Source organism: Ictalurus furcatus, chromosome 9 (assembly GCF_023375685.1).
Source record: "Ictalurus furcatus strain D&B chromosome 9, Billie_1.0, whole genome shotgun sequence".
NCBI lineage: Eukaryota > Metazoa > Chordata > Actinopteri > Siluriformes > Ictaluridae > Ictalurus > Ictalurus furcatus.
Genome location: NC_071263.1, coordinates 6,598,088 through 6,625,505, shown reverse-complemented (window position 1 = coordinate 6,625,505; position 27,418 = coordinate 6,598,088). Strand labels below are relative to the sequence as shown.

The 27,418-nt window shown below is 41.6% G+C and overlaps 1 protein-coding gene across 1 annotated transcript in view; it reads right to left on the bottom strand.

The window, feature by feature from the left end:
- Positions 1-14,813: 14,813 nt before the first annotated feature.
- LOC128612443 (ankyrin-3-like) overlaps positions 14,814-27,418 on the bottom strand; it is a 63,568-nt gene continuing 50,963 nt past the window's right edge. Inside the window, exons 7-9 of the mRNA XM_053632621.1 lie at positions 16,026-16,254; positions 15,675-15,800; positions 14,814-15,344 (exon numbers count right to left, since the gene is read on the bottom strand). Coding sequence (XP_053488596.1) covers positions 15,105-15,344; positions 15,675-15,800; positions 16,026-16,254 — 595 coding nt within the window. The 3' untranslated portion in view covers positions 14,814-15,104. The remainder of the gene's footprint in view (positions 15,345-15,674; positions 15,801-16,025; positions 16,255-27,418) is intronic.

The window sequence follows — 27,418 nt, the reverse complement described above, 5'->3', positions numbered from 1 at the left end:
GAGGTCGTTTCTTTGACCTCAGACAGGAACGTGGCTTGGGAGGTCACCTAGTTAACCTCTAGCAGGAACTTGACTTTATGCTGGAGACCTGTGGAGGAGGTCGCTACACTGACCCCTGACTGGGGCTCTGGAGATGAGGTCGCCACGTTGACCTCAGACTGGAGCTCGGCAGGTGAGACCACATAGTGGGTCTTAGGCAGGAGCTTTGGGGAGGAGGTCAGCCAGTTTGCCTGCTTATAACAGGTGGTGAACACCATGCCAGGTTTATCTATGAGGCAGGCCTTCCCCAAACAGTCTTCCAGGTTGGGGGTGTAGTCTGGACTCCCAAAATCCTTTATTAATAGACCCACAAACTGAGTTACATTGTGCAGACCCTTGGAATCTGTACGGGCCAGCCGCTCCACCCACTGGTGGGCTTGGACAACGAGCCAGGAGAGTATGAACCCTAGCCACTGCCTCTGGTCAGGCTTGGGGTGCGCCAGGCTCAAAATATGCAATTGGCAGTCAAACAAAAAATACTCAGGGTAGCCAAAAATTCCATCATATGGCGCTGGGAGATCCATGGCAACCCACTGAGGAAACTTGACAAAGTTCAGTCTTGGTAGAGTGTTCCTTATTACCTTGGCATGATGTATCCTCCTTACTGCTAAATCCATGGTGAGGCGAAGTGTTCTGTCACGTAATCCTTGTAATGAAAGTTAGGATGCAAGTGCAGTCAAAGACTTTTATTAAAGAGAGGCAGGCAGGCAGACAGACAAATCCAAATCATGAGACAATAGTGTGGTCGATAAAACAGGCAATGGGTCAGGCAACCTACAAACAGGCATAAACTAGGCAAGGCAAAAATCGAGACGAGAAACAAGATCAAGATCAAGGACCATGAAACAAACTGAGGAATAGGGTATAAATAATTGGTTCTGTGATAACACTAATACTTAGCAGAGTGACTGCCTAGAAAGTCCTTTTAAACTGTGGTGTGATTGTGTGCGATATTGGATACAGGTATGCGTGATTAGAATGAACGAGTGTTCTGGGAATTGCAGTCCATGGAGGCCATGTTTGTAGGCCGCAGTGCAGGATGGGAAATGTAGTCATTGGTTTGCTGTGATATGACATTACCCAAAAAGACTGAATACTGTGATCAAATCTAAAGGTGCTTCACGCAAGTATTAATTTAGGGGTGTGCACACTTATGCAACCAGGTTATTGTACATTGTATATTTTTCATTTTCCCCACCTAAAATTATTCTTATTGTTTCTCACTTTAACAGGATAAAATTTCACAATAAAGGTAGAAATGTTCTGACATGATTTATCTTGGTTTCATTTTTTTACATAAAAAAAAAACTGCCATTTTACCAGGGGTGTGTATACATTTTATATCCACAGTATATATATATACAGTATTTCAGTGAAATATTAAGAGCAAGGTTATGGAGATAGAATAGTCTCAGAATGAATACATTCATAAAATTAAATTCACAAATGTGTAAGCTAATTCAAATTCACAAAAAACATGAAATATATTCACAAACAGCAATCCGCACATTCATAACCTAATTCATATTCACAAAATACGATTTACAAATGCATAAATAAATTTACATTCATAAAGTACGAAATCTAGAAAAAGGTCATATTTACCTCATTATCAGGTTCTGTCTCCATCTCCTAAATTTCCCATGATGCATTAAAAGAATTAAAGGAATAATGGACCAGTAACAGTTCCGCATTATAGCAGCATGACAAGATGGGAGTAGTGATGAAAAAAGCAGGGGAAAAAGAGGTTCAAGGAGAAGAATAGCAACCACAGAAACAACAGAACCAACAGTGATTTTCTGCGTCAAAAGCACAAGGCAGCAACACAGTACCATGTGCTAGCAATGTATGTGTTCAGTACTGTGTCAAGTCTAACACGTCAGTGTGTGTACATCTTATGTTTCTTTGTGAAGTTCCTTTATGAAGTGGTAGCATATTTAGGGGGCCAAGTGTCCCCCTATGCATTCCTATGCATGGTGGAAAGTGGTCATATTCATATATATATATATATACACATATATATATATATATATATATATATATATATATATATATATATATATATATATATATATATATATGTATATATACATATATATATACACACACACACACACACACACACACACACACAGTGAGGGGAAAAAAGTATTTGATCCCCTGCTGATTTTGTACGTTTGCCCACTGACAAAGAAATGATCAGTCTATAATTTTAATGGTAGATTTATTTGAACAGTGAGAGACAGAATAACAACAAGAAAATCCAGAAAAACACATGTCAAAAATGTTATAAATTGATTTGCATTTTAATGAGGGAAATAAGTATTTGACCCCCTCTCAATCAGAAAGATTTCTGGCTCCCAGGTATCTTTTACAGAGGTAACAAGCTGAGATTAGGAGCACACTCTTAAAGGGAGTGCTCCTAATCTCATCTTGTTACCTGTATAAAAGACACCTGTCCACAGAAGCAATCAATCAATCAGATTCCAAACTCTCCACCATAGACCAAAGAGCTCTCCAAGGATGTCAGGGACAAGATTGTAGACCTATACAAGTCTGGAATGGGCTACAAGACCATTGCCAAGCAGCTTGGTGAGTAGGTGACAACAGTTGGTGCGATTATTCGCAAATGGAAGAAACACAAAAGAACTGTCAATCTCCCTCGGCCTGGGGCTCCATGCAAGATCTCACCTCGTGGAGTTGCAATGATCATGAGAACAGTGAGGAATCAGCCCAGAACTACACGGGAGGATCTTGTCAATGATCTCAAGGCAGCTGGGACCACAGTCACCAAGAAAACAATTGGTAACACACTACGCCGTGAAGGACTGAAATCCTGCAGCGCCCGCAAGGTCCCCCTACTCAAGAAAGCACATATACATGCCCGTCTGAAGTTTGCCAATGAACATCTGAATGATTCAGAGGATAATTCGGTGAAAGTGTTGTGGTCAGATGAGACTAAAATGGAGCTCTTTGGCATCAACTCAACTCGCTGTGTTTGGAGGAGGAGGAATGCTGCCTATGACCCCAAGAACACCATCCCCACCGTCAAACATGGAGGTGGAAACATTATGCTTTGGGGTGTTTTTCTGCTAAGGGGACAGGACAACTTAACTGCATCAAAGGGACGATGGACGGGGCCATGTACCGTCAAATCTTGGGTGAGAACCTCCTTCCCTCAGCCAGGGTATTGAAAATGGGTCGTGGATGGGTATTCCAGCATGACAATGACCCAAAACACACGGCCAAGGCAACAAAGGAGTGGCTCAAGAAGAAGCACATTAAGGTCCTGGAGTGGCCTAGCCAGTCTCCAGACCTTAATCCCATAGAAAATCTGTGGAGGGAGCTGAAGGTTCGAGTTGCCAAACGTCAGCCTCGAAACCTTAATGACTTGGAGAAGATCTGCAAAGAGGAGTGGAACAAAATCCCTCCTGAGATGTGTGCAAACCTGGTGGCCAACTACAAGAAACGTCTGACCTCTGTGATTGCCAACAAGGGTTTTGCCACCAAGTACTAAGTCATGTTTTGCAGAGGGGTCAAATACATATTTCCCTCATTAAAATGCAAATCAATTTATAACATTTTTGACATGCGTTTTTCTGGATTTTTTTTGTTGTTATTCTGTCTCTCACTGTTCAAATAAATCTACCATTAAAATGATAGAATGATCATTTCTTTGTCAGTGGGCAAACGTACAAAATCAGCAGGGGATCAAATACTTTTTTCCCCTCACTCTGTGTGTGTGTGTGTATATATTATATATATATATATACACACACACACACACAGAGTTGCTCAACAGTTTCTGAATTCACTAGGTCAACATTTTTACCTAAAATCCTTATACGTTCACCATGAAACTCCATTCAGTCTTGAAACAATTCGCCTACTGCTCCTTTCAGAACCTTGAACATTTCTAATTGACTTGAAATATTTTTTTTCCAAGTTATGGACATTTGTTTGTTGCAAGTCAATACTTCTGTTGACTGCCATTAAAATTAAGGGATAGTAATTATTTTCCTTAATGTTGACTTCATTTAATAGTCAAATAGTCGTTTAAATAGTCAAATCAAATAATTCCAGATCAATGTAGACATTTTTGCCATCAAATTGCAAGCACTTGACACTAACCATACAATTAACTAAATGATTTGGTACCCACTTTGTGAGCTTTTAGTGTCTGACACCTCGTCTGACTCCCCTCCTCCATGCATCACGAAACAAAAAATACATTACAATACAAGCAGCTAGAATCCTGTACCAGACAAGAATGGGACAACATTTCTCTCCCAAAACTGCCATTAAATTCAAAATTATTTTTTTTTTCTTAAAATGGTACATTTCCTCAGTTTAAACATTTTACATGTTTTCTATGTGTCACAAAATGGAGGCGAGTGCAGGTTACGCAGTGTAATACCAAAAACAAGAAGTCCAAAGTATAATGCAAAATCCACAAACATAAACAAGCAGAGTTCAGGTGATCAAGCAAACAGTCAAAACAAGGTTAGGCAGAGAGACGAGTTCAAAAAAACAGATTATTCAGAGTGATATTGGCCGATATTGATAACCGATACTGATACTTCTTCCTTTTATGCCTTCTTTTAAATTAATAATTAATTCCATAATTCTTAAACAAATGCAAATAAAAACTTTATTCTTTCCATTTCAACAAGTTGTTTCACAGTAACTGGTCTCATAAACAGAAACACATTACTCAAATTAACATTAACACATTAACTAAATTCTGAAGATTAAAGTAAGATTTCTTAAATTATTGAATTTTATTAATTCATATTAACATTGACTGAATTCTAAAAAACCTCCTGTTAGACTCACATTCACTCACCACAAACAAAAGCATTTCTGCTTCATCACTGAACATCAAACTGGTAATATATAGGCCTAATATAAACTTTTTTGTGATATTAACTCATTAACTGGATATGCAAAATACTACTCTACAAATATATTTTTATTTGCAAACCATCTTCATTTAGATCTTTCAACCGTGTACTGGCACTTTAATTCAGCTCGAGCAGCGTTGGGGGGGGGGGGGGGGGCGGGTGTGGGAGATTTGGCTCGATGCTGAAACTCACGCTTCACTGCTGCCCACTTCCAATGTAAAATATTAGTGGTGCAGAGCTTACAAACTGCAGTTTTGTCATCATTCCACACAAGAGACATCAACTTTACACACAGCACGAAATTGATGTGTTTTCCCACTCTTTTGATTGATAGGATATAATCAGCCCTGATCATCGGATGTTTATAAACTATCGCCTGATAGCGGGAAAAATAGCCTATATCAGCAAAATACACTGTTGCCTCCCCTCCCCACACTATATTTTTATATATATATGTGTGTGTGTTCATTCATTCATATAGCCTTTAAGAATGCCTTTAACAAAAGAAGAACTTATTAAAGTAATTCTCATGGCTGGATCAGGAAGCTGTCACACGGTTGCGATGAACTTTAACAGGAAACATGGTGAGCACATTACACATGACACTGAGAAGTGGACGTCCATGATCACCCACTGACGATATATAGTCCCATATCTATGGAGACTTTTGGAGCACCCTGTAGTATTGTTGATTGTAAGATACTGAGCCGAGTAGAGGTCATGTGACAAATGAATAAAATACGCAGTCCGAAGTAGAGATGTGGTTTTCACATTAATGAATACCTGTAGGAGGTAGTCTGAGCTTTGCTGCACTGGAACATGTTCAAGAAGTAACCTATGCATGTGTTCTAGAAGATGATGACATCATTAGTTTCCACAACACATATGTACCATAAGTGACAGGGGGATGTTGTGGGACACATAAGAGGTCAACTGCTGCACATAATGTCTCTTGCTCATAATAACAATAGTCATTTCTTTACACTGAGTGTTTGAGGTGGTTTTCACACTGGGCATGTTTGCTGGGTCCCAATCCTGCAGAGTTGATCTTATTTCAGACTCACTTGACTCTATTGAACTCGCATTTGCGTTCATCTTACAACATCACAAACGTGCATGAAGAACACAACGTGACTCACCATACATTATTTTTAAAATTATTTTGGTGCTCTTATGTGCAACAGATATTATGCACAGCAGTGGACCTCTTCTGTGTCCCACAACATTCCCCTGCCACTCATGGTACAAGTGTGTTGTGGAAACTAACGTCATTGGCTAAAACACATGTGCAGGTTACTTTTGTTCCTGAACAAGTGCGGACCTGAGTACAAGCTGTGTTCCCATTCATGGGAATTGCGCTCAGTTATGCAAGGGGCTTTCACACTGGCAGTTTAGTCCAAAGCAGAGTACAGTTGTTGTGTTGTCTACTAATAAATAATGTTATATTTGTGAGAGAGTTTCCATTTTGAATATTGTAGATCTTTCTAAGAAATGTGTGCTCACTCACATAGCTGTGATTTTTTTAGGCTAAATATGTGACCGTTCTCAAAAGGCACGATACATGGACATATTGATCATGTGTCTCTTTTTGCCCCTTAGTTTGCTCTTCCTTTGCCATTTAGACAAGGCTGGGGCTAGGGGGAACCAGAGTTTGACATTGGTCCGCATGACAGCTTTATTTTTCATTCAAACCGTTCAGTGTTTTGGACTAACCTGCCAGTGTGAAAACCCCCTAAGGACTGCTCTTGCATCGTTTAAACATTCATAAATCAAACAATTCCCGCTTAAGCTGCACATTTTAGCATCAGATTGATCAGCAAGATAACCCTACCCTGACCCATATAATTAGCTAAATGATTTGGTGAATATATTCTGAGTTCTGGGTGTTGATCTACTATATCACAAGTCTGTAAATGCGCCTTACTGACGTGGTCATAAATCGTTGCAGTTGAAAATACACATATTTAGGCATCAAATTGATTGTGTCCCACAACAACACATAATACCCTGTCTCCTCATTAAAACATAACCTGGTCTCCTCTGTGGCCCACAATGGCAGCTTCAGGCATGAACAGAAGGAGGTTGACCACCTGAAATACTGTTTGGGCCCTGTGATCTACTGCCTGCAAAAGCCTGGTAAGTGCCAAAACAAACAGTTGCATCACATCAACCTATTGAAAAAAAGTGTCAGGCCTGCCCCTGTGCTATCTACCTTTGCTGATGTGCCCTCTGAACTCCCAGAGTGTACCTTGGTCCAGAAGGGGGAAGACCTGAACCCCTCAAATCGACAAGACCTGACAGAGATGGTGGACCAGTTCACCGACATGTTCTCAGTGTTCCCAGGAATGACACACCTGGTCCAGCACGAGATCAAAACCAACAGGAGTTCTGGTTTGACAGAAGCCCTACCACATTCCAGAAGCCCATGGGATGGCATCAGCAAAGAATCCCCCAGCCCAAAGCCCAATGGAAGTCTCAGGCTGTGTAATGACTTCCTGAAGCTGAACCAGGTCTTAGACTTCGACAGCTACCTTCTCCCCTGACTTAGGGAGAGCCTGTTTCATTTCCATCCTGTGGGTACTGGCAGGTAGCCAATGTTCCAATGCCTCTTGGACATCGTCCTACATCCCCATCAACAGTTCATGGTAGCCTACCTGGTCGATGCCATAATCCACCCCACCACATGGTCACACCTTATAGTGATTGTTTATTTCTTTTTTTTCCTATAATATTTTGTTATTATAAAATATTGGAATGGCAAGGCCAATTCTCTTGTTTTTGCTATACACAGAAGACATTTGGGTCCTTCAATTTCAAGTGGTCCAATGCAGGTTCCATCCATTTTCTATGCCGCTTATCATACACAGGGTTGCAGGGAGCCTGGAGCCTATCCCAGGGGATACGGGGCACAAGGCTGGGGACACACACCCATCGCAGGGCACAATCACACACATACCCATTCATACACTATGGACAATTTAGAGATGCCAATCAGCCTACACGGGGCGGACTTATCATTAGGCAAACGTTGGCAATTGCCTTGGGCCCCGAGCTATCAAGGGCCCCCAAAACGCTGCATAAACTTATGGTTAAAAAAGTTCTTTTTTCTTTTCACTAATTATGTTTTTCTTAAAATCCATATGCTAAAATGCCATCAGAATGCTTAATTCATGTGGGTCTCAGGGCCCCCCTTCTGTACCCTATACATCGGACAATTCCACAATTTTACTGCGCATCTGCGGAAAGGATTCAGGAAGAAAGTAGCCAACTCGTGCAAATGTCAGCAACGTCACGTGTAGTGTACAGACAGAGCAAAAATGAAGCTAAGCAGCAGTGCTGAAAAAAGGAGAAAGCGGGAGGAAAGCAAGAAGTTTTTAACAAAGCCTGTGAAGTGTTTTAAATTAACAGATATTTCATTTGGCATGAAGGCAAGTTGTAGTTCTACAGGCGCTGATGGCTCTAGCATTACAGCCCAAGAACAGCGAAGCTGGGACAGGCAGCAGAGTTCATTCTCTCTCTCTCTCTGTCTCTCAGCATGGTTCATTCTCGCTCTCTCTCCAAATGAAACTGAACTCTGCAGACATCATATGTGAGTTTAATGTCACATGATAGTATGGCATTCAGATGTGGATTCATGTTCAGTGCTACTTCAAATAAACATGTTTAAATATTACCACAATTTAGATAAAAGAAGAATATTTTAATAAGCTGCTGTCCTACTGTACCATACAGTGACATATTGTTAGCTCTTGGTTAGTGATTGAAAAACTTATTTATTAATATAGGCCTAATATTAAGATTGACTTCATAATATTAATATTTGAAAATAAAATACATCATTATTATTATTATTATTATTATTATTATTATTATTATTATATTAGTATTAGTAGTAGCAGTCTTAGTGGTAGTGGTCTATTTTTAGGGGGTAAAATTATTAGATGTGGATTCATGTTAGTGCTAAAATATAAAATTTCAGTCCGGATTCAGGAGTCGTACAGCTGAGTGGTGTAGCTCCCCTGCACTGTACCCAGATGATGACCCCTGTCAAGATAACATGCTGTCTTGATCGTTTCATATTCTTTGTCACACTGTTCTTCTGTTTGCATATTTGACAAATATGACTTGATGTGTGTTCAGTGCTAATTCATATACATATGTTTAAATAGCATTTATGTTTCTGTATTGTGTTAGATTTTTATGCTATTAAGTGGTGTTATTAGCAATATACAGTAATTATTCACCCAGGTGAACAGTGGATGGTGAGAGTTTCTTGATTTTCAGTTGAAACTGGTTTTAGCATCGGCTGTCAGATTTATTCACACCGAGCTATAACTGCCCTTCCTTGTTTCTATGAGCTGTTTACACATTGCTAGATTAGAGGTAATTTTGATATTCTTATTCAGTTTCGGTCGTGAGTTGCTCGTTCACACGATTACACTTTGTTTTGCTAATTAAAGAGGCAAGCCCAGGTGTGAAGCACCCCACCACAGTACTTAAGAACTAGGAAACAGTGATGTGGAAGCATCAGCCCTTGTCGTGTGAAGACCGAGCTCATGTAAAGACCTGCGAGTCTACCTGCACGAGTCCACCGAGCAAGTACACCGACAAGACAACACTTATTCTGCTAAGTATACTTTTCCTCCTCCTCTCTTCCTCTCGCTGTTTACCACAACCTCACTTCCCTCTGATAGCCACCTTTCCTCACTGGACTTAAACACGGACATGCAGCAGCACATCTAGTCTTCAACAGCCCAAAAGGACCCATGTCACACCCCTCTTCATCTCCCTCCACTGGCTTCCTGTAGCCGCCCAAATCAAATTCAAGGTCTTGATGCTCACGTACAAGACCTTGTCTGGAACAGCACCGCCCTACCTCAACCCTCTCCTGAAGGCTTACATTCCCTCACGCTATCTGCGATCGATTAATGACCAACGCTTAGTATTGCCGACTGAGTGTGGCTCAAAGTCCCTTTCCAGAACCTTCACACTAACTGTCCCTCAGTGGTGGAATGAACTTCCAACCTGAATCCATACAGTAGAATCTGTCATTATCTTCAAAAAACAGCTAAAGACCCACGTCTTCTGTGAACACCTAAATAACCTCTAAAATGACAACCCCACATTACCCTTAAAGAAAAATAAAAAAATAAAAAAATAAAAATACTCTGGCCTCTACATCTCTACTTTGCGCACTTTGCTTTTCTAGAACTCAATTAAAACATCTTGTATGGTAGCACTACTTGTATTGTATTGTTCTCCACTTGATATATCACTTTGCTTGTATTTCCTCATTTGTAAGTCACTTTGGATAAAAGCGTCTGCTAAATGAATAAATGTAAATGGTGTTAAAAATTGGTCTCACCATCAATGAGCCGGTGTGTTATGTTGTGGGCTGGGTGTGGTGGTCCGCTCAGGGCCAGAAAGCCTAGGGCCAGTTTTTGGTACCAGTTCACCACGATTATTGGTACTAATGCTAAATAATGTATGCTGAAAATGTAAATTTCAACGTTAAAACACTGAAATGAGGGCCCCATCCCTATATTTTGCCTAGGGCCCCCAAATCACTAAATCCGCCCCGATACCAAAGATGTGGGATTCCAAAAAAAAAAAAGATTAAAATTAGCAATAAAAGCAGTCTTGTACACATTGCATGCATTTTCAAGCCAACTGTGTAAACTTAAGTGGCTTAAGCGGTCAGTACCTCTCCCCTGTGAGGGGATTTGACTGGAAATAAAAACAGATTTACCACAGTGCTGGAGAAACATGAGAAGATGAGTAAAGTACTTTTTTAGTAGTTCTGATGTTTGGTCATGAGTACCATTATACCCAACATGGATGATCATGTCGCAAACATGTGGGTGCTTGTTTAAAATACTGGGTAGCTGTCGGGAAATGCCATTTACCTTGGCACCAGGAAGTATGTAGTTCAGCACGTTTTGATGTTTTTAACAATAGCATCACCAATTACCATCTTAAAAGGCTAGTATCTCGCGGGCAGAGCCTGACGAGTAATCTGTCCTGACGCTACTTGGGATGGGCGGGGGCAGGGCTTGTCAGACACATCTAGCCAGGTCATAGAGACATGGCTCACATTTGCAGTAATTAGCATTGTGTTTTGTAGCTCTTCATCCTCCTTAATTTGGTGAAGCATAGATATTCTGCTCTCAAGTTCAGCAATCCTTTCAGTCAGATGGGAGCAGGCTTCAGTGAGGGAGTCTCATTTTTAAGCAATAAAAAGGTGTCAGTAGCACCCTCTGTTAGTTCTAGGCTAAAAAACAAGCCACTCTAGAAGGCTACATATAAAACCATACTAGCAGGCTAAAAAAACAAACCATGCTAGCACTGCCACAAGCTAAATATAGTTTCTTTATACATTAAACATATATAAGTTTCTTTACACAAGTATGTAAATGAGTATGTAAAGATCAGAGTATGTAATATTTTCAGCACCACAATGATAAAACGGATGACAACAATCTGGCAACGCAATGATTATCGGCGTACAATAAACGTCATCAATATAGATTACTGAGCCAATTCCAGAAGCAGCGATGCAAGCCATGGCCCACCAAGCCATCCATAACACTCAAATTAATTTCTTAGTGAAGTCACCAAACAAGACTTGAGGGCGTATCTCAGTAATAGTGTGACAGATTTTGACCAAACTTTGAAAACCAAAAATCAAAAGAGGTTTTGTCTAAATTCCCTTTAGGGGGCACTAACGCACAAATTTGTAAAACTGTTCATAACTTTTAAACCACTCAATCTTTTTTTTTAAGAAGTCTATCCACTTCTTTCTCTTTATTTTGTGGAATGTGCTAACATTGTGTCATGTAACAGATTTGTGATTTTCCAAAAAGAAAATTGGCCATTTTGAAATTTAATAAAAAAAAGTTTTTTTTGCTTCTTCTCTTATAAATTGTCCAATCATAAAATTTGGATCACAGCATCATGAGATCAGTGCAAAAAAAAGTTTCTTAGACTTTTAATATGTATGCCACATTTCTCCATAACCGTACGAATAACCCAACATGATATCCAGTTAAGAACCAAGACTTCATTTGTATTGTGGGAGGGCTAATGAAAACAGCAAATAAGGCAATCTCTCATGAACAGCTTGTAGCATGGTACCTTACTTATGGGGTTTGGGCACCAGACAGTAGAGGACTGCATTGGGATTGGGATCCCGCGGGTCCCGCGAGACCAAATGCAAATCTCACGGGAGCGGGCGGTTTTACCTGTGCTGCGGGTGGGAGTGGGCGGTCAAAAAAATATAGCACGGGTCACAGGATTTGCCGTGTAACAAGAATGGAGTCAACAAATGAAGCTGAGAAGAAAATTAAAGCAGCTATTTACTTCACAAAAACAAAGCAAGTCCAACATTTAGAAACAATTTTCAGTTGTTACTGAAACAAATGGAAAAGAATTTAACTTTAGCCTGTAAGTCGCTATAAATGTGCTAAAGTATTTGTTTACAACGGGCACAAATCTGGCACCTCTGGGTTGAGGCGACATACCTGCTCCGTTCTCCAGGGTGCATCCTGCGTTTCAGCGCCAAAGCCTGTTGATGCTGAAATAGCGGAATATCTCAACACCTGACTTACAACCCAAATCCAGACAGTGTGCTTGAATGGTGGAAGTTCAACAGTGAGTGCTTTCATGCGCTCTCAAAACTTGCACGTTTCATTTTGAGTATCACTGCATCTAGTGCGCCGTTAGAGAGGACATTTAGTGTGTGTGTGGGCGGATGTTGGAAGAGCGACGCACAGGCCTGGGACCACAGTCGATCACTAACATTCTCTTCCTCCATAGCAATCTGGAGTAGGTTAGGCCAAGTGATTCATAATTTCATTAATTCATTAAGTAGCTTACAGTTAATGTTTTATAGTAATATTTATTTTTGCTATATGTTAATTTGCTACATAAACACCTGATCTCAGATTTTTATTTCCTATTTATTTTATATTTTATTTGTTTAATTTTTATTTATTTTATAAGCAGTTCAATTAAATATTGTGCCCTGTTGGGTTACCAGAGTTTAACTATTATTGTTAGGGGTGTGTGTGTTGTTACGCATACGTTTAAATATGCTTTTAGGTTCTGCTAGTTGTGATGTTTTAAAAGTTGATAAGAGTTGTATAATGCTAATAAAATATTGGCCCATTGTGTTTGTCATGTGTGGTGCTTTACTTGTGCTTTTTTACTTATGGTTAGTTTAATTAAACGCAATGTTTTGTGTCTGTTATTCTGAATGTTTAGCATAGCCTTAAAGTGTGTGTAAATTTTTCACAATATCTACAAGCTGTGACAGAATGTTTGCCTGTGCGGGCGGGAGTAAATACAAACATTGCAGGTGCGGTCGGGAGTGGAACACACATGTTGCGGGGAACGGGCGGTAATGGTCAGAAATTCAGCGGGTGTGGGCGGGAGCGGGATTAAGAAAACAGTCCCGCGCATGGCTCTACCAAACAGTCTAAATTAACCATCACTTATAATTTGGACATCCCTCAGCAGAAAAAAGCAGTAGAATACTCAATTCTCACAAAATAAGATTATTATTTCCTGTCATGCAATAAACGTAAGTAAATACAAATCCTTTTCATTCATAGAAACCGAAATAACAAAAATAAAAAAGTTCCTATACGTGGGATTAATAGACGAAACAATAAGGAAACAAGCCTCTATTCATAAAAGAAAAACTGCACAATGTTGCAGTTGAGGCAATGTTGAGGAAATACCAATCTGTGCCCCCCAATATACAGTACACAATATTTTCTCTATGTCCCCGTTTAATGAACCCTGCCAACGGATCTGTCTTTTCTTCATCTATTCTATTTATTTATGTCTATTCCTTTTTAATATATTTCCTTTTGTTAAGGAAAATCGTTGTGTGCCCTCCTCCAATTGTACACTTGGTTGCGCCCATACTCAACGCAAGTTTGTTGATATATTTTAGCCGCTCAGTCTGTAAGAAATGGAGACAGCAGCCAAGTGTAGAAACATGCAGCAGAGCATACGATCTTTTTTTCCAGACAGTAAGTAACTAGATGCCTAAATAGTAGGTAACCTTAGCTTAGTATAGAAGGCATCATACCATGGCTTGGTTTGTACTTAAGAACGTCAATTAACTTTTGATGTTTGCACACCCACAAAGTAGGCTAGGCTAACGTCAGTTCCAGTTTTTGACCATTAAGGTTACACTCACTTGCATATCCTTCTGCCGAGTTCGTTGTGAACCCTCACGTTGTGAAAGACTGTTATAAATGTGAGTGAAAGTGAGGAAAGTTGCACAGCATTTCATTCCTTTACACTACATTTGGGCTAAGGACAACTAAGTGGACCCCCCAATGTCCATACCTTGGTTACGCCCTTGTGTTTTGCATTCAAATTCAGGTAATGTCTAAACCAGCTCCCTAGTTAATTAGTCAGGGAACTGATCAGGGAGTCACCTATTTTAAGGGCTGTCACAAAATGCTTCCAGTACACTGGAATGTTTGCTCCCTAAAAAATCCCACAATCCACCACAAAAACCAGGGAGCATCGATGCACAAAATGTTCCCTTACTGGAAATGATGTCATGTTTTCTGAAGCTTCTCAGCTATAAAATGAGGGACAAACTTTCAGCCAACTTCTGGCTACAAATGTAAGTAGCTTGTATTCTTTGTTGTAGCTCCCAAATGATCAATTACATTAGTGATTTTTTAATTTTATATAGAAATTCTGTATACAGTTTGTTTGCATCTAATGACATTTAAGTGTTTCTCATATATATATATATTAATCCACTAGCTAGGGTATATGATCCTGCTTGAAATACCATGGCAAATGCATGTGATTAAGCTAACAAATTTATATAGCGCATTAAACTTAAATATTTTAAAGTTTTTAATTTTTGGCGATTTTCTACAACACAGGTATGTAATTGTGTCACCAGAAAATTAACTTATCAGTGTACCAATGTGCAGTGAGTCAGGGTCCTTACCAGTGCCTGAACTTATATACACAATATACCTATTTACGAGCAAGGCAGCTAACTGAAACATAGCCTTAATATATCTAATTGGGAGCAAACACTGATGATCCCAATGGCTTCTGGTCTTCCTCCATAGCTAAAGGGTGGTGACAGAAAGTGCTTGGCCCCCTTAATTGTTGTATATATTAAAATATTCTTATGTGAATTTGTATGTGTGCCATGTGCTGGCAGTATGAAGTCATGTGTGTGTCAGTGTGCATGTGTCTGAAAAAGAAGGAGATTATGTGTGTACTTTTTTGCACCTTCTTGTGTGCTGGCAGTAAGAAATTTAGGGTGCAAATAGCTCTCTGTGGAAGGCTTTTAGTAGGCTTCAGCTCTTTGTGAAACAAAAGTCTTCCACATGGCTCCTGTCCCATGTCCCACACCTAAGCAAACACAAAAAGTATACACAGATACATACAAAGCAGCCATAAGTGGAGATACAGTACACATTTTTATCATACAAATACAGATCATACTACCATAACAAAGTTACTAGTTCAGCATCAGTTCAAAATCACTTCTGGGCATGATAGCATATCACACCAATTAATTCCATTCCTATTTCAGTCATAAATCAGTATCAATAACTTTTCCCTTATGATATCTCTGTAAGAAATGGAATGATGGGTGATCACATATTTACACTGCTGGACTGACAGTCTTTTACTCATTCTTTCTCTCACACACCAACCCATACAAACAAACATACACACCTTGACATTAAAAGGTAGTCGGTTCTCTTTGAAGGCATAGAAGGTAAAAACAAGCTGCTGGCTGATCTTGCTGACAGGAGACAGATTGCCATAGCAGTGCACATAGATGGACTTTCCCTCTGAAATCTGCAGTTAGTACAAGAGGATCAATCAAAACCAGTCTGGCTTATGATTGACTGTCCAATATTTTGACATATTAAGTAAAATTTTGCATAATATGCTATATGTGGAGTAGTGACAAAAATGTTTCTAGGTGTGCCTGTGTATGTACACATGAAAAGCCAAATGTTAACTGTATAAATTTGTCTGCAATTAAGCCATTGTTTGTGTTCAAACTGCAAGTGTGCATACCTCAATATCTTTGCTCCTGGCCACTTCCTCGAAGTTTTCCTGCTGCTCAAGTGTTTTATCCACCTTATCGTCAGTCATACAGAAGCAACGCAGCTCTGCCACTGCTAAGTCAATGGGCTTTGCAAACACCACAAATTTGGCAAGGTATGGCACACAAATCAGCTCCTTGTAAACAGGGGTTGCCAGAGCAACTGTCTCACTCCCTTGCTGACAGTCTGCCAACCAGAATCTGCAAAGAAAAATACAGAAAAGAGAGAGGGTGAAATTTTCTCAAACATCAATGATTGGCCACCATATTTTAAAATGTGTATGGGGTGGGGGTCATTTTATGCATTGCCATTTTTGTCAAACATACTTACCTGCACAATATACAATTCATAACGTTTCAATAATGCATGGTACAGTTCAGTTTTAATTTCCGGTAACACTTTATTTGAATGGTACCTTTGTTTGGCAGTCATTACACATTCTTAAGCATTGCATGAATCTTTATAAAATAATACGATAGGATTTTGTGAACGAGTACCTGCTTTTCGTATGTTGACAATCGTGACACTGTGTACATTGGACAGGTGCTTTTGTTATGTTTCTGTTATGTCTCCTCCCTGTTCTGTTATTGGCTGTTATTTAGCGTGCGTCTGGATTGCTGTCAGCCGTCAGCAATTAAGACGCTGATTGTGTTTGTATATATCTCCCAGCACACGGCGCGGAATATTTTATTAGGTTAGATTAGTTTTGTATATCAACCCTGTATTCCGTGACCGCGACTGTGATTCCTGCTTTGCCCTGTGTATGCCTGTTTGCCGATCGCCTGACCTTTGCATGTTTATGGATTACGTTTCTGATCACGATTTGAATTTACCTGCCTGTGTCTCACATTTAATAAACTGTTAAACTGCAATTGCATCCATCCCTATCTTCATTACGTCTCGAGACGTGACGCTATGAAGCACTATATACAGCCTTTAGAACTTTAGCTTATTTAGGAGCCTTATTTATGAACCAAATAAGTAGTTATGAAATGTGATGTTAGTAAAAAAATAAATTAATATTCTTTTAAAATAGATTTATGGATAGCTTGTTGAAGAGAAAAATCTAAAATAAAAGAGTTTACCTGTAAAGCACAGTTTTGCCTAAGTGCGTAAACTCAGTATGTACTTAATTGGGGTAATTCCAAAACAGTCATATGCACAGTCCCAATCCATAGTGGGGGTCATAACATAATCAGGCAGAAACAAACTAGGATAATCCACAGAAACTAAAAAACAATGCTTAGAACATAATGAGACTAAATGCAAGATCTATACATTGAGAAAATTAAACACTTAAGAACACAAAACAATCATGGGAGGACCTTAAAACAGGTCAGAACAATCATGACACAAGGGGAAAATAAACCAGACCAGGGTGGAAACAATGATTCAAAACAAACCGCACATGGTGATATAAACAAAAATGCACATATTCCCACACCATCAAATGGAACCCCTAAGGGGACATGATGGGAAAAAAAAATATAAGATGGGAGGAAAATGTATATTTCAGTGCTTTGGCATTGTCTCCCAATTTTTTGTGTTCACTTGCAAAACTTTTGCATTCTCTTGCAAAGATTTTTGTGTTCTCACGCACACATTACACTGCCTCTGCCGGCTTGCCTTCTTCCTATAGTGCATCCTGGTGCCATCTCTTCCCCAGGTAAACCACCTGATGTAAGTGAAAACATGATTCATCAGACCAGGCCACCTTCTTCCATTACTCCATGGTCCACTTCTGATGCTCACATGGCCATTGTAGGCACTTTTGGCAGTGAACAGGGGTCAACATGAGCATTCTGACCAGTGAGCGGCTGTGCAGCCCCATATAAAGGTGTCTTCTGACACCTTTCTAGCATAACCAGCATTAAATGTTTCAGCACTTTGTGCTACAGTAGCTGTTCTGTGGGATCGTACCAGATGGGCTAGGCTTCGCTCCCCACAGGCATCATGAACTTGGTCATCCATGATCCTGTTGCCAGTTCACTGGTTGTCCTTCGTTGGACCACTTTTGGTAAGTACTAACCACTGCATACTGGGAACACTGGGATATACTCTGACAATTTGGAAATGCCAATCAGCCTACAATGCATTGGACTGGAGGAGGAAGCCAGATTGCCGGAGGAAGCCAGATGCATGGGGAAAATATGCAAGCTCTGCACAAACAGGGTGGCAGTGGAAATTGAACCCCCAAGCCAGGAGGTTTGAGGCATACCATTAAGCCACCGTGCCCCCCACCCTAATTAACATAACACTAGAAATGTATGATAACATGAAATGTTACAGTTGAGGTGGTGCGATGTCCTCAGTCAAGCAGGGAGGTGGGGTGACATCCTCAGGGGAGCTTGGTATTGAGCCCAGCTGTGAGTTGATCCAGAAGCACTTGGTTGCACTGAAGACTGTTTGAAGGGAAAGATAGCTACAGCCCTAAAGTGAGAAAACACTGGGAGGGGAATACATGACTGGCACTGGCGTCCCCTGAGAAGTGTTGTGGTGGAGGCAGACGGGTTTTACAGTGAGAGCTGGAACTTGGGGAACTGGAAATGGAGCAGGAGGTGCTGCTGCAGGTATGGCTGGGGATTGGGAACAATCTTGTCAAGCTAGGCTTAAAGGTGATATAGCAGCTGCATATTAAGCTTAGTCAGGTTCTCCATGGCATGGGTGCTCTTGGCAAGGCTGTGGATGTATTGGAGATGTTGAATGAAGAATGTCTCTTGGCTAGACAGAGCTGAGAGCTGGAGAGCTGGTTCTGCTGGGTACATTTTGGCCAGATCCTTCTGTTGTGATCACAGGAATGAGGGGACCCAGATGCAGAACACAGATAAAAGAGTTCAGAGTTAAACAGGTTTTATTGAGGACTTGAGGAAGCAGGGGTGTGTGGAAAAGGCGTGTTAGTCGAGGTATTCCAACTCGGGTCAGCAGCGTGAAGGTTGGTTGCTCAATTGATGTGGCACAGGGAGGGGGAGATTAAAATTGTTTCTGGAGAATGAGATTAAAATGTTATCAATGATAATTTGTTTACATTTATTTTAATTATTTTTAAGGTTGATGATTTTTGGAGAAAATAGTATCGTTAAAATAAAGAGTTGTATTTTACCCCTCTTAACCACAAAGGGTGTTGTTTTAACACCTGTATAACAATCAGGGGTGGTGTTTTAACACCTGGACACTCTTCTGGGTGCACACATCGAAACTTGTAAATTGTTTGGTTTTTGTTCTCAGTGGTTTGGGATTATTAATTGATTTTTTTTATCCTCTGCTACCTTAAGAAGTAGCAGGCTTGTGTTTTCACTCATTATTTTCATGGATTTCCCTTCACATTGAGTGCAGCCCGTAGCGTGTCGGGGACATTGACTTTGTTTACCTTCTACATATGTTTTGTTTTGGTTTCTGTCCTGTCTCTGCCCCTGTTATGTTATTGGTGCTTTCTCAGCTGTTTTGTATTATCCCTCTTTGATTCTGCTAATTATCTGAACCCCTTGTGTGTCTTTGTTCGACATGAAGTATTGTGTGTTCAGCCAGACCTTTACCAAGCCTATTATAATCGTGTTTCTAGTTTCATACTTTTTATTCTTGTTTTGCCTGACCATTTGCCTATTTTTTGACCATGCTTGTGCTTCACAATTTGGATTTGTTTGTCTAGCTCTCTTAATAAAAGCTCTTAACTGCAGTTGCATCCGTCTGAAATCTCATTACAAGACAGAATACTTCGCTTACAACATAGATCAACAGGAAAACAAAGGGAGCATCATGACAGGATCTGTGCGATTTCCTCAGTGGCTTTGCCTGGATGATCTGGCTTCCGCTGAGGGCCTTGAAAGCCCTCTGAAGGGATTTTTTCTCCAGTGCCAGTTTTATTTTGAGAGCCTGGTGAACCTAAAGCCCAAGGAGAGACAGTGGCTCATGTTCTTGTTATCCCGGTTCCTTGGTCTTGCCTTGGCTTGCCAGTGGGTGGAGCTCCTGACCCTCGTGTCATGAGGGTGATCTATGGGAAGTCAGACTTCAAAAAAATTGCTAAATTGAATTTGAGGAGGGCCAGCCTGACGGACGAATCTGCGAGGCCACCTATAATGAGCAGGCTGACAGGGCGGCCTCCACAGTCCACCTCCAGCCCGAGACCCACAAGGTGGTTTCCCCTGCAGAGCTCCAGCTGGAGGTCAACATTGCAACCTTATCCCTAGATCTCCAGCCTGAGCCACACAAGGTGGTCTCCTCTGCCAAGCTCCAGCCAGAGGTCAACATGGCGAGCTCATCTCCAATCTTCTTTTCATGTCGAGGTTCCACTTCATAGTGGAACCATCGTGGTGGAAGGATTAGCCGCTCTGCTGAACATTGCCCAGGGTGTGCACACACATTCACACACCCATTCATTCATACACTACGGACACTTTGGACATGACAAGCCGCCTTCCATGCATGTCTTTGGACTGGGGGAGGAAACCGGAGTACCTGGAGGAAACCCCCGCAGCACGGGGAGAACATGCAAACTCTGCACACACGGTGGGCCACGGTGGGAATCGAACCCCCAACCCTGGAGGTGTGAGGCAAACGTGCAAAATGTACACCATTTTAGCTAAGGTCAATCTGATTCCTTGCTGGGTTGTTAAGGTCTTTCTGCAACCAGGTTATGCATACATCTCTTTTTGTTAACAAATACCAAAGGAGTTTATACAGCACAGAAAAATTATGGATATTTACGAGTGTGCAGCCAAAACTGGAGGACACTAAAAGTGGGATATGAAAACAGAGTAACTGGGTGCTAAAGAAAATGGCAGACCAGAGGAGAGGTCCATGCCTGGTTAACCTGACAAAAACTAGGGTTAGAAATCTAGTTAATATCCCCTAGCAAATGGTACTACTACTAATATTACTACTATTAAGATAGCTAGTAAGTCACTAACACAAATGTCATCTAGATAGGCAGTAACTGGGAGACCTCAGTCACTCCAGATCACAGTCCCCAGTCAGTCCGGATCACAGCCTTCTCTGCCTCCAAACCGGATTTGAAGCAGGTGAAAACCTGGCCAGCAGGAGCTATCTCTGCTCTTTAGGACTGTTTTGAGCACACTTACTGGCACATGTTCAGGGAGGCTGCAACTTCACCAACTTGGAGGAATACATGGAATCAGTGACCAGCTACATCAGCAAGTGCATTGATGACATCACTGTCTCCAACACCATCACTAGATGCTCCAACCAGAAGCCGTGGATGACTGCAGAGGTGCATGCACTGCTGAGGACCCAAGACTCTGCCTTCAGGGCAGGAGACAAGGTGGCCCTAAGAACAGCGAGTCACTTCATGGATAGAGGCGACACGGGGCGCATGCGGAACGGCATTCAGGCCATCAGCAACTACAGGAATCACCCGCCTGTGACAGTGATGCCTCCCTTCCAGTTGCGCTGAACAATTCTACGCTCGGTTTGAGGCGCAAAATGACGTGACAACCACCCCTCCTACCAATGACCAGGTGCTGTGCCTAATCATGGTTCATGTGAGGAACACTCTATGCAGAATCAACCCACAGAAGGCTGCTGGACCAGACAACATTCCTGGCAGAATGCTCAGAGAATGTTCAGACCATTGGTGGATGTTCTCACTGACATCTTCAACATCTCCCTGAGCAGTGACATCATTCCAACATGCTTCAACGGCACCAACATTATCTCCATGCCAAATAAGTCTTCAGTGTCCTGCCTCAATGACTACTGTCCTGTTGTGCTCACACATATCATCATGAAGTGCTTCGAGAGGCTCATCATGAGGCACATCAAGACCCTGCTGCCCCCTTCAGTGGACCCCCTGCAATTTTCATTTACATATCATCCCAAATGCTCAACAAATGATGTCATCGCCACCACCCTAAATCTGGCCCTCACCCACCTGGACAAAAAGGACACCTATGTTCAAATGCTGTTCATAGACTTCAGTTCAGCATTCAACACAATCATTCCTCAGCACCTGATTGGAAAGCTGAACATGCTGGGCTTGAACACCTCCTTCTGCAATCCTGAACTTCCTGACTGGGGACCTCAGTCAGACCGGATCGGGAACAGCATCTCCAGCACCACCACACTGAGCATGGGGGCCCCCAAGGGCTGTGTTCTCAGTCCACTGCTATTCACTCTGCTGTCTCACAACTGGGCAGCAACACACCACTCCAATCACATCATCAGCTTCATCGATGACACAATCGTGGTGGGTCTTATCAGCAAGAACAAGAAGTCAGCATACAGAGAGGAGATGCAGCGGCTAACAGACTGGTACAGAGGCAGCAACCTGTCTCTGAATATGGACAAAAAAAAGATGGTTATTGAGTTCAGGAGAGCATAGAACAATCATCCTCCTCTGAACATTGATGGCTCCTCCTTGGAGATTGTGAGCATCAAATTCCTTGATTTTCACCTGGTGGAGAACCTTGCCTGGTCCCTTAACACCAGCTCCATAATTAAGAAAGCCCAGCAGCATCTCTACTTTCTGCCCATCTCCCATCCATCATCCTCATCACATTCTACAGAGGAACCATTGAGAACATCCTGAGCAGCTGCATCACCACCTGGTTCGGAAATTGCACCATATCGGATCACAAGACCCTGCAGCAGATAGTGAGGACAGCTGACAAGACCATCTGGGTCTCTCTTTCCTCCATCATAGACATTTACACCACACTCTGTATTTGCAAAGCTACCAGTATTGTGGATGACCCCACACACCCCTCACAACTCTTCACTCTCCTGCCATCTGGAAAAAGGTACCGAAGCATTTGGGCCCTCACGGCCAGACTGTGTAACAGCTTCTTCCCACAAACCATCGAACTCCTCAATACTCAGAGGAGAGACTGACACAGACACACAGAGACACACATACTCATACTGAACTGAACACCATCCCACTCCCCTTGCAATTTTTCAACATTTCTATACTGACTACCTGTACTTTGCTGCTACTGTACTTATAAAAATATTTAAAATATTATGTTTAAATTCTTGTCACTATTATACACTTTACCTGGCTGCTACCCCAATAGCTGCTATGTCCACATATGGTAAAAGATAATTTGCTGAATACTATTCATAGTATGTTATGTTTATATTCACAGCATTTAAAAAATATATATTGTTATTCTTTTGCATTACCTGTTATATCTGACACTTTCACACTAGAACTGTGTACTGGTCAGTTCTACTTTGTCAATTACTGTGCCCATTGTCCTGTTTAGTATTTACTGTACTGTCTTGTGTTGTTTGCACACGTTTGCACATGCACTTTATGTAGAATGTGTAGGTCTTATTTAGTTCTGTGTTGTCTCATGTAGTTAGTGTATTGTTTTATGTAACACCATGGTCCTGGAGGAATGTTGTTTCATTTCACTGTCTACTGTACCAGCTATATATGGTTGAAATGACAATAAAAGCCACTTGACTTGACACTGTGATTTGGGATGATGAGAGCTGGTCTTCACAAGGGACCAGGGTGGATGGAGCTCATTTTAGATTCACCTCTGGTCCCAGGTCCTCCCTCTTTGGAACAACCATTGCCAAAGCCATGGGGACCACCGCTCTCCATGGTTTAAAGAGATTGAGGTGGTAGATCTGCCAGGCACAACTGTTTGCTTTACCACATAATCAAAGTACCCAGCTCACCATGTGACCTTGAAGGGTCCTTGCGACTTAATGAGTAATTGGAGCTTGATATGGTTAACAATATGAGCAGTATATTTCCCTTTGAAAATCCCATAGCTGAGAATCCATATCATACAGCCGGGATTGATGTTCTTGCAGCTGCTACTTGCCCCAATGTGTGGAGATTTGCTCTCAGGTCAATAACATACTTTCACTTTCATTAGGATATGCCCAAATAGCAATTCAAATGGGGAGAACCCTCTGGAGGCTTGTAAGACTTCTTGTACTGCAAATAATTGGTGTTCTATGGAATATTTTAATCAATCAATGTGTCAATTAATGTATAACCAACTCATGCATAACCAGTGTATGAGGTTTGATGATTAAGAAACAAGTTATGATCAAAGAAATGAGTTAATCCACAGATCCTATATTTACGAATTTGTTTAAGAGTGGAATCAAATGTTAATCAGTAAGATGGTACCTGTCTGTGCTGGGCATGCAACCTTTTTGGAATGCAGTTTTTTAAAAATGAGAGCTGGCGGTACCACGCCACCTTTATAAAAAAGTCAGGAAGGTACCTAGGACTTGAAAATAATAATGGCGTGGAGCCAAGGTGTGTTCAAATAAAAAAAAGGAAACGCTTTGCCATATGAGATCAGTGTTTCAGAATGGTATAAAAATCTGTATCAAAATCACTTATGTCAGGTGATCTGCACACCAGCTCAGACTTCTATAAAGTCTATTTTTTGGCATAAAGACCCCAAGACTCTTAGAGTGTTTTTTTTTTTTGTTGTTGTTTTTTTAAAGAAGATTCTTCCACATGACATTGGTGACCCAAACATGAATGGAAAGGAGCCAGGAGAGTGGGAAGCTGTAGTGGACTAACCCAAGCAAACTGGCACGGTGGCTGCCTAAAATAAAGGTAAGCAGTTTTGTGTATAATTATTAGTTTGCGTGGTTTGCTGATGGTCTGCCCATGGCTGTAAGAACACACTTAAATGGTTCAACAAATGAAATTAATCAGATTGATAGAAGGGGGTTTTGATCTCAAAAAAGAATAAATTGCATGCAAAATATCTGTGTCTGCTGTTAAGTGGGCCTTGATGGATAGCAGTAAAGTATATGGTTAAAAAAAGAGTTAGGGAAACATGCCAATTCCTACGAATACCATTCTATTGTGAATTAACAGAGGGCTAAATTGGTAGGAGAAATCCTGCTGATACCACTTTTCGCTGTATCTGAGAAGTGTATCAGTGAAAAGAGCTGAAAAAGTAGAAAAATAAGTGTTTGTAAGTCTGTGAGTTTGTGTTGATTAGTGTTAATCTTATCTAAATTAGATTAGGCATAATCTATTTGCTTCCTTAAGGACTTTCTCTGCTTTAATCCTTACCTTTGCTAGTTTTTCCCTTTTATTTCTTTTGTGTTCTCCCTAGTTTGGGGGCGCTGGGGTAGTTGCTTCTTTCCTAAGTGAATTCCTGGCAGCTTGACCTACCTGAACCCAAACCACCCACAGTACCTGCTGTGAGGTACTCTGTATCACCTGTCACTAGTCCAGCGTATCCACACCACATTTACAGTATCACTCATTGGACACTCCAATTTGCTGAGTCAGCGTGCCACTTGTTTTGTGCTGACTGCTCCATTTTGAGTGTTGTCCTTTTGTATTAAAGGTCTCGGTCTTGTGGTGTATGGTACTGCTGAGTGCGATGCATGGTGGGACCCCAGTCCTATCAGTTGTGTGACTGGGAGTGCACGGGTGAGGTGTCCTTGCTTAGCAGGTTCCACTTGGGTGGGGGCAATCTGCCTGGAGCACTACATTGGGAGCCATCACTATCTTTTGTTGTAGAAGTATATGAATTCCCTTCTTAAGGGAACTCAACTTTGGGTGAGCTTCACACTGTGGGAAGCGTCCTCTCATATGATTGGTATCTGAAACTGAATTGTGAAATCATGCCTATTTATAGGCCTGCTGTTGTCAGGTAAAATGGTACCTTTGACCCACTCCATCAGCCTTATTATCTTCAGCGAGACTGCATATTGGTCATTTTGTGTGAAGACTCGCTAAAAGACTAAAAGACATTTCCTCTCTATATTTTGAAAATATGTTTTTTTTTTTACTTTTCTGTACCTTTAAAAAAGAAAAGTATGAGTGAGAAAGAATTCAGGAAGTGTGTCAAACCATGCTCTCATTTTATTATGGGAGGGACAGACACACTTTCTGGGGATGGAGATACCTATCAGCCAACAGTGGCCCTTAAGGGGGCTGACTGCGCAAATTGTGATAGCTTTACAATCAGGCAGCTCTGCTTGAGTCTCACTCTCTTCTCAGTCAAAGGGAGTTGGGTTTCAAAGCCTCGCGGATCTGGGCCGGCAGCTGCCGATGCAGCAAGCCAGTTCAAGTCCTGGGGATCTCATATGGATCTGGTAGAAGAGCCAGAGACGAGCACTGCTCTATCTCTTACTGTCTTCTGGGTCCGGCTCTCCGCCAGATTTTGGAACTCACATCGCAACTCCTTCTGTTATGAAAAGCCAAAACACCCTCTGATTCCGAGAAGCCATTGCACCAGAAACAGAGAGCAGCTCTCAAGCATATAAAAAGCTGCTTGAAGTGATTACTAGGGTGGAAGAAAAACTTAATCTAGACTGATCCAGGGAAGAGGAAATGGCTCATTCAGCAGGCTGAACGAGCACTATTTCCCCAGTGAAAATAAATCTCCCTCACACTACAGAAAACTCCCCTTTTTCCAGAAGTGCATGATGAAATAACGTGCTTCTGGGGAAAACCATACAATAGCCCTGTTTATAACCCCGCACCGTCGGATAATTTGGCCATCATGGGGAATGAACAGTACAGGTGTTTAGCTATGCCAAAGGTGGAGGAGGTGCTTGCAAGGTACCTTTCTCCATCAATAGCAGGAAGTTTAGGGGGGCCGGCTTTGCCATCCAAAGCATGTAAGGCCACCTCGGCATTGGTTGGCAAAGCCTATGCAGCAGCAGGTCTTGCTTGTGGGTTACTGCATACAATGGCAGTGTTGCAGGCCTACCAAGCAGACCTGAGCTCTACAGTGGGGAGGGAATTGGGCCTGAGGCAGTGGCGGAGTTTCGCTGTGCCACAGATTTGTCTCTCCGGGTGACCAAGCAAATGGCCCATCATATCAGTTGCTCAATGGGTAGCTTGGTTGCACAGAGAGGCACCTATGGCTCAACCTCTCAGGGATGGGGAATAATGGTAGGGTCTCCCTGCTGGACACCCCTGTTGAACATTATGGCCTGTTTGGCAGCATGGTTAACGCCATTGCCAACAGGTTTTGCGAGGTGAAACGGCAAACGACAGTGTTCAGCGAGTTCCTTCCCACATTATGTTGAGTTTGCCCAGGCATTAACAAGTGGAGCCCATAAGGGAGGCACAGGGAGGCACAGAAGGTGAGTGTGGTGGCCTTCCTCCCCCAGCAGAGAGCAAGGGGCGCGGGCACAGTCGCAGTCTGCTAATAGGCCTGATCTGCGAATGATAACAAAGACCAAGCAGACATAGAAGGAGCAGTCATGATGGAAGTATCAGGGGATGTTAAGTTGTTAGGGCAGTTAGCCCCCAGTATTACTATAGGGCCTCAACTTGCCAATGTCATCCCAATTTTTGAGTCTTCTCTAGGCAGCAAGCTGTCACAGGGCAACAAATACCTGATGCTTTCCCTCCAACAGAGTGTGAAAGAGTTAACATCACTAAAAGGCCATCTTGCA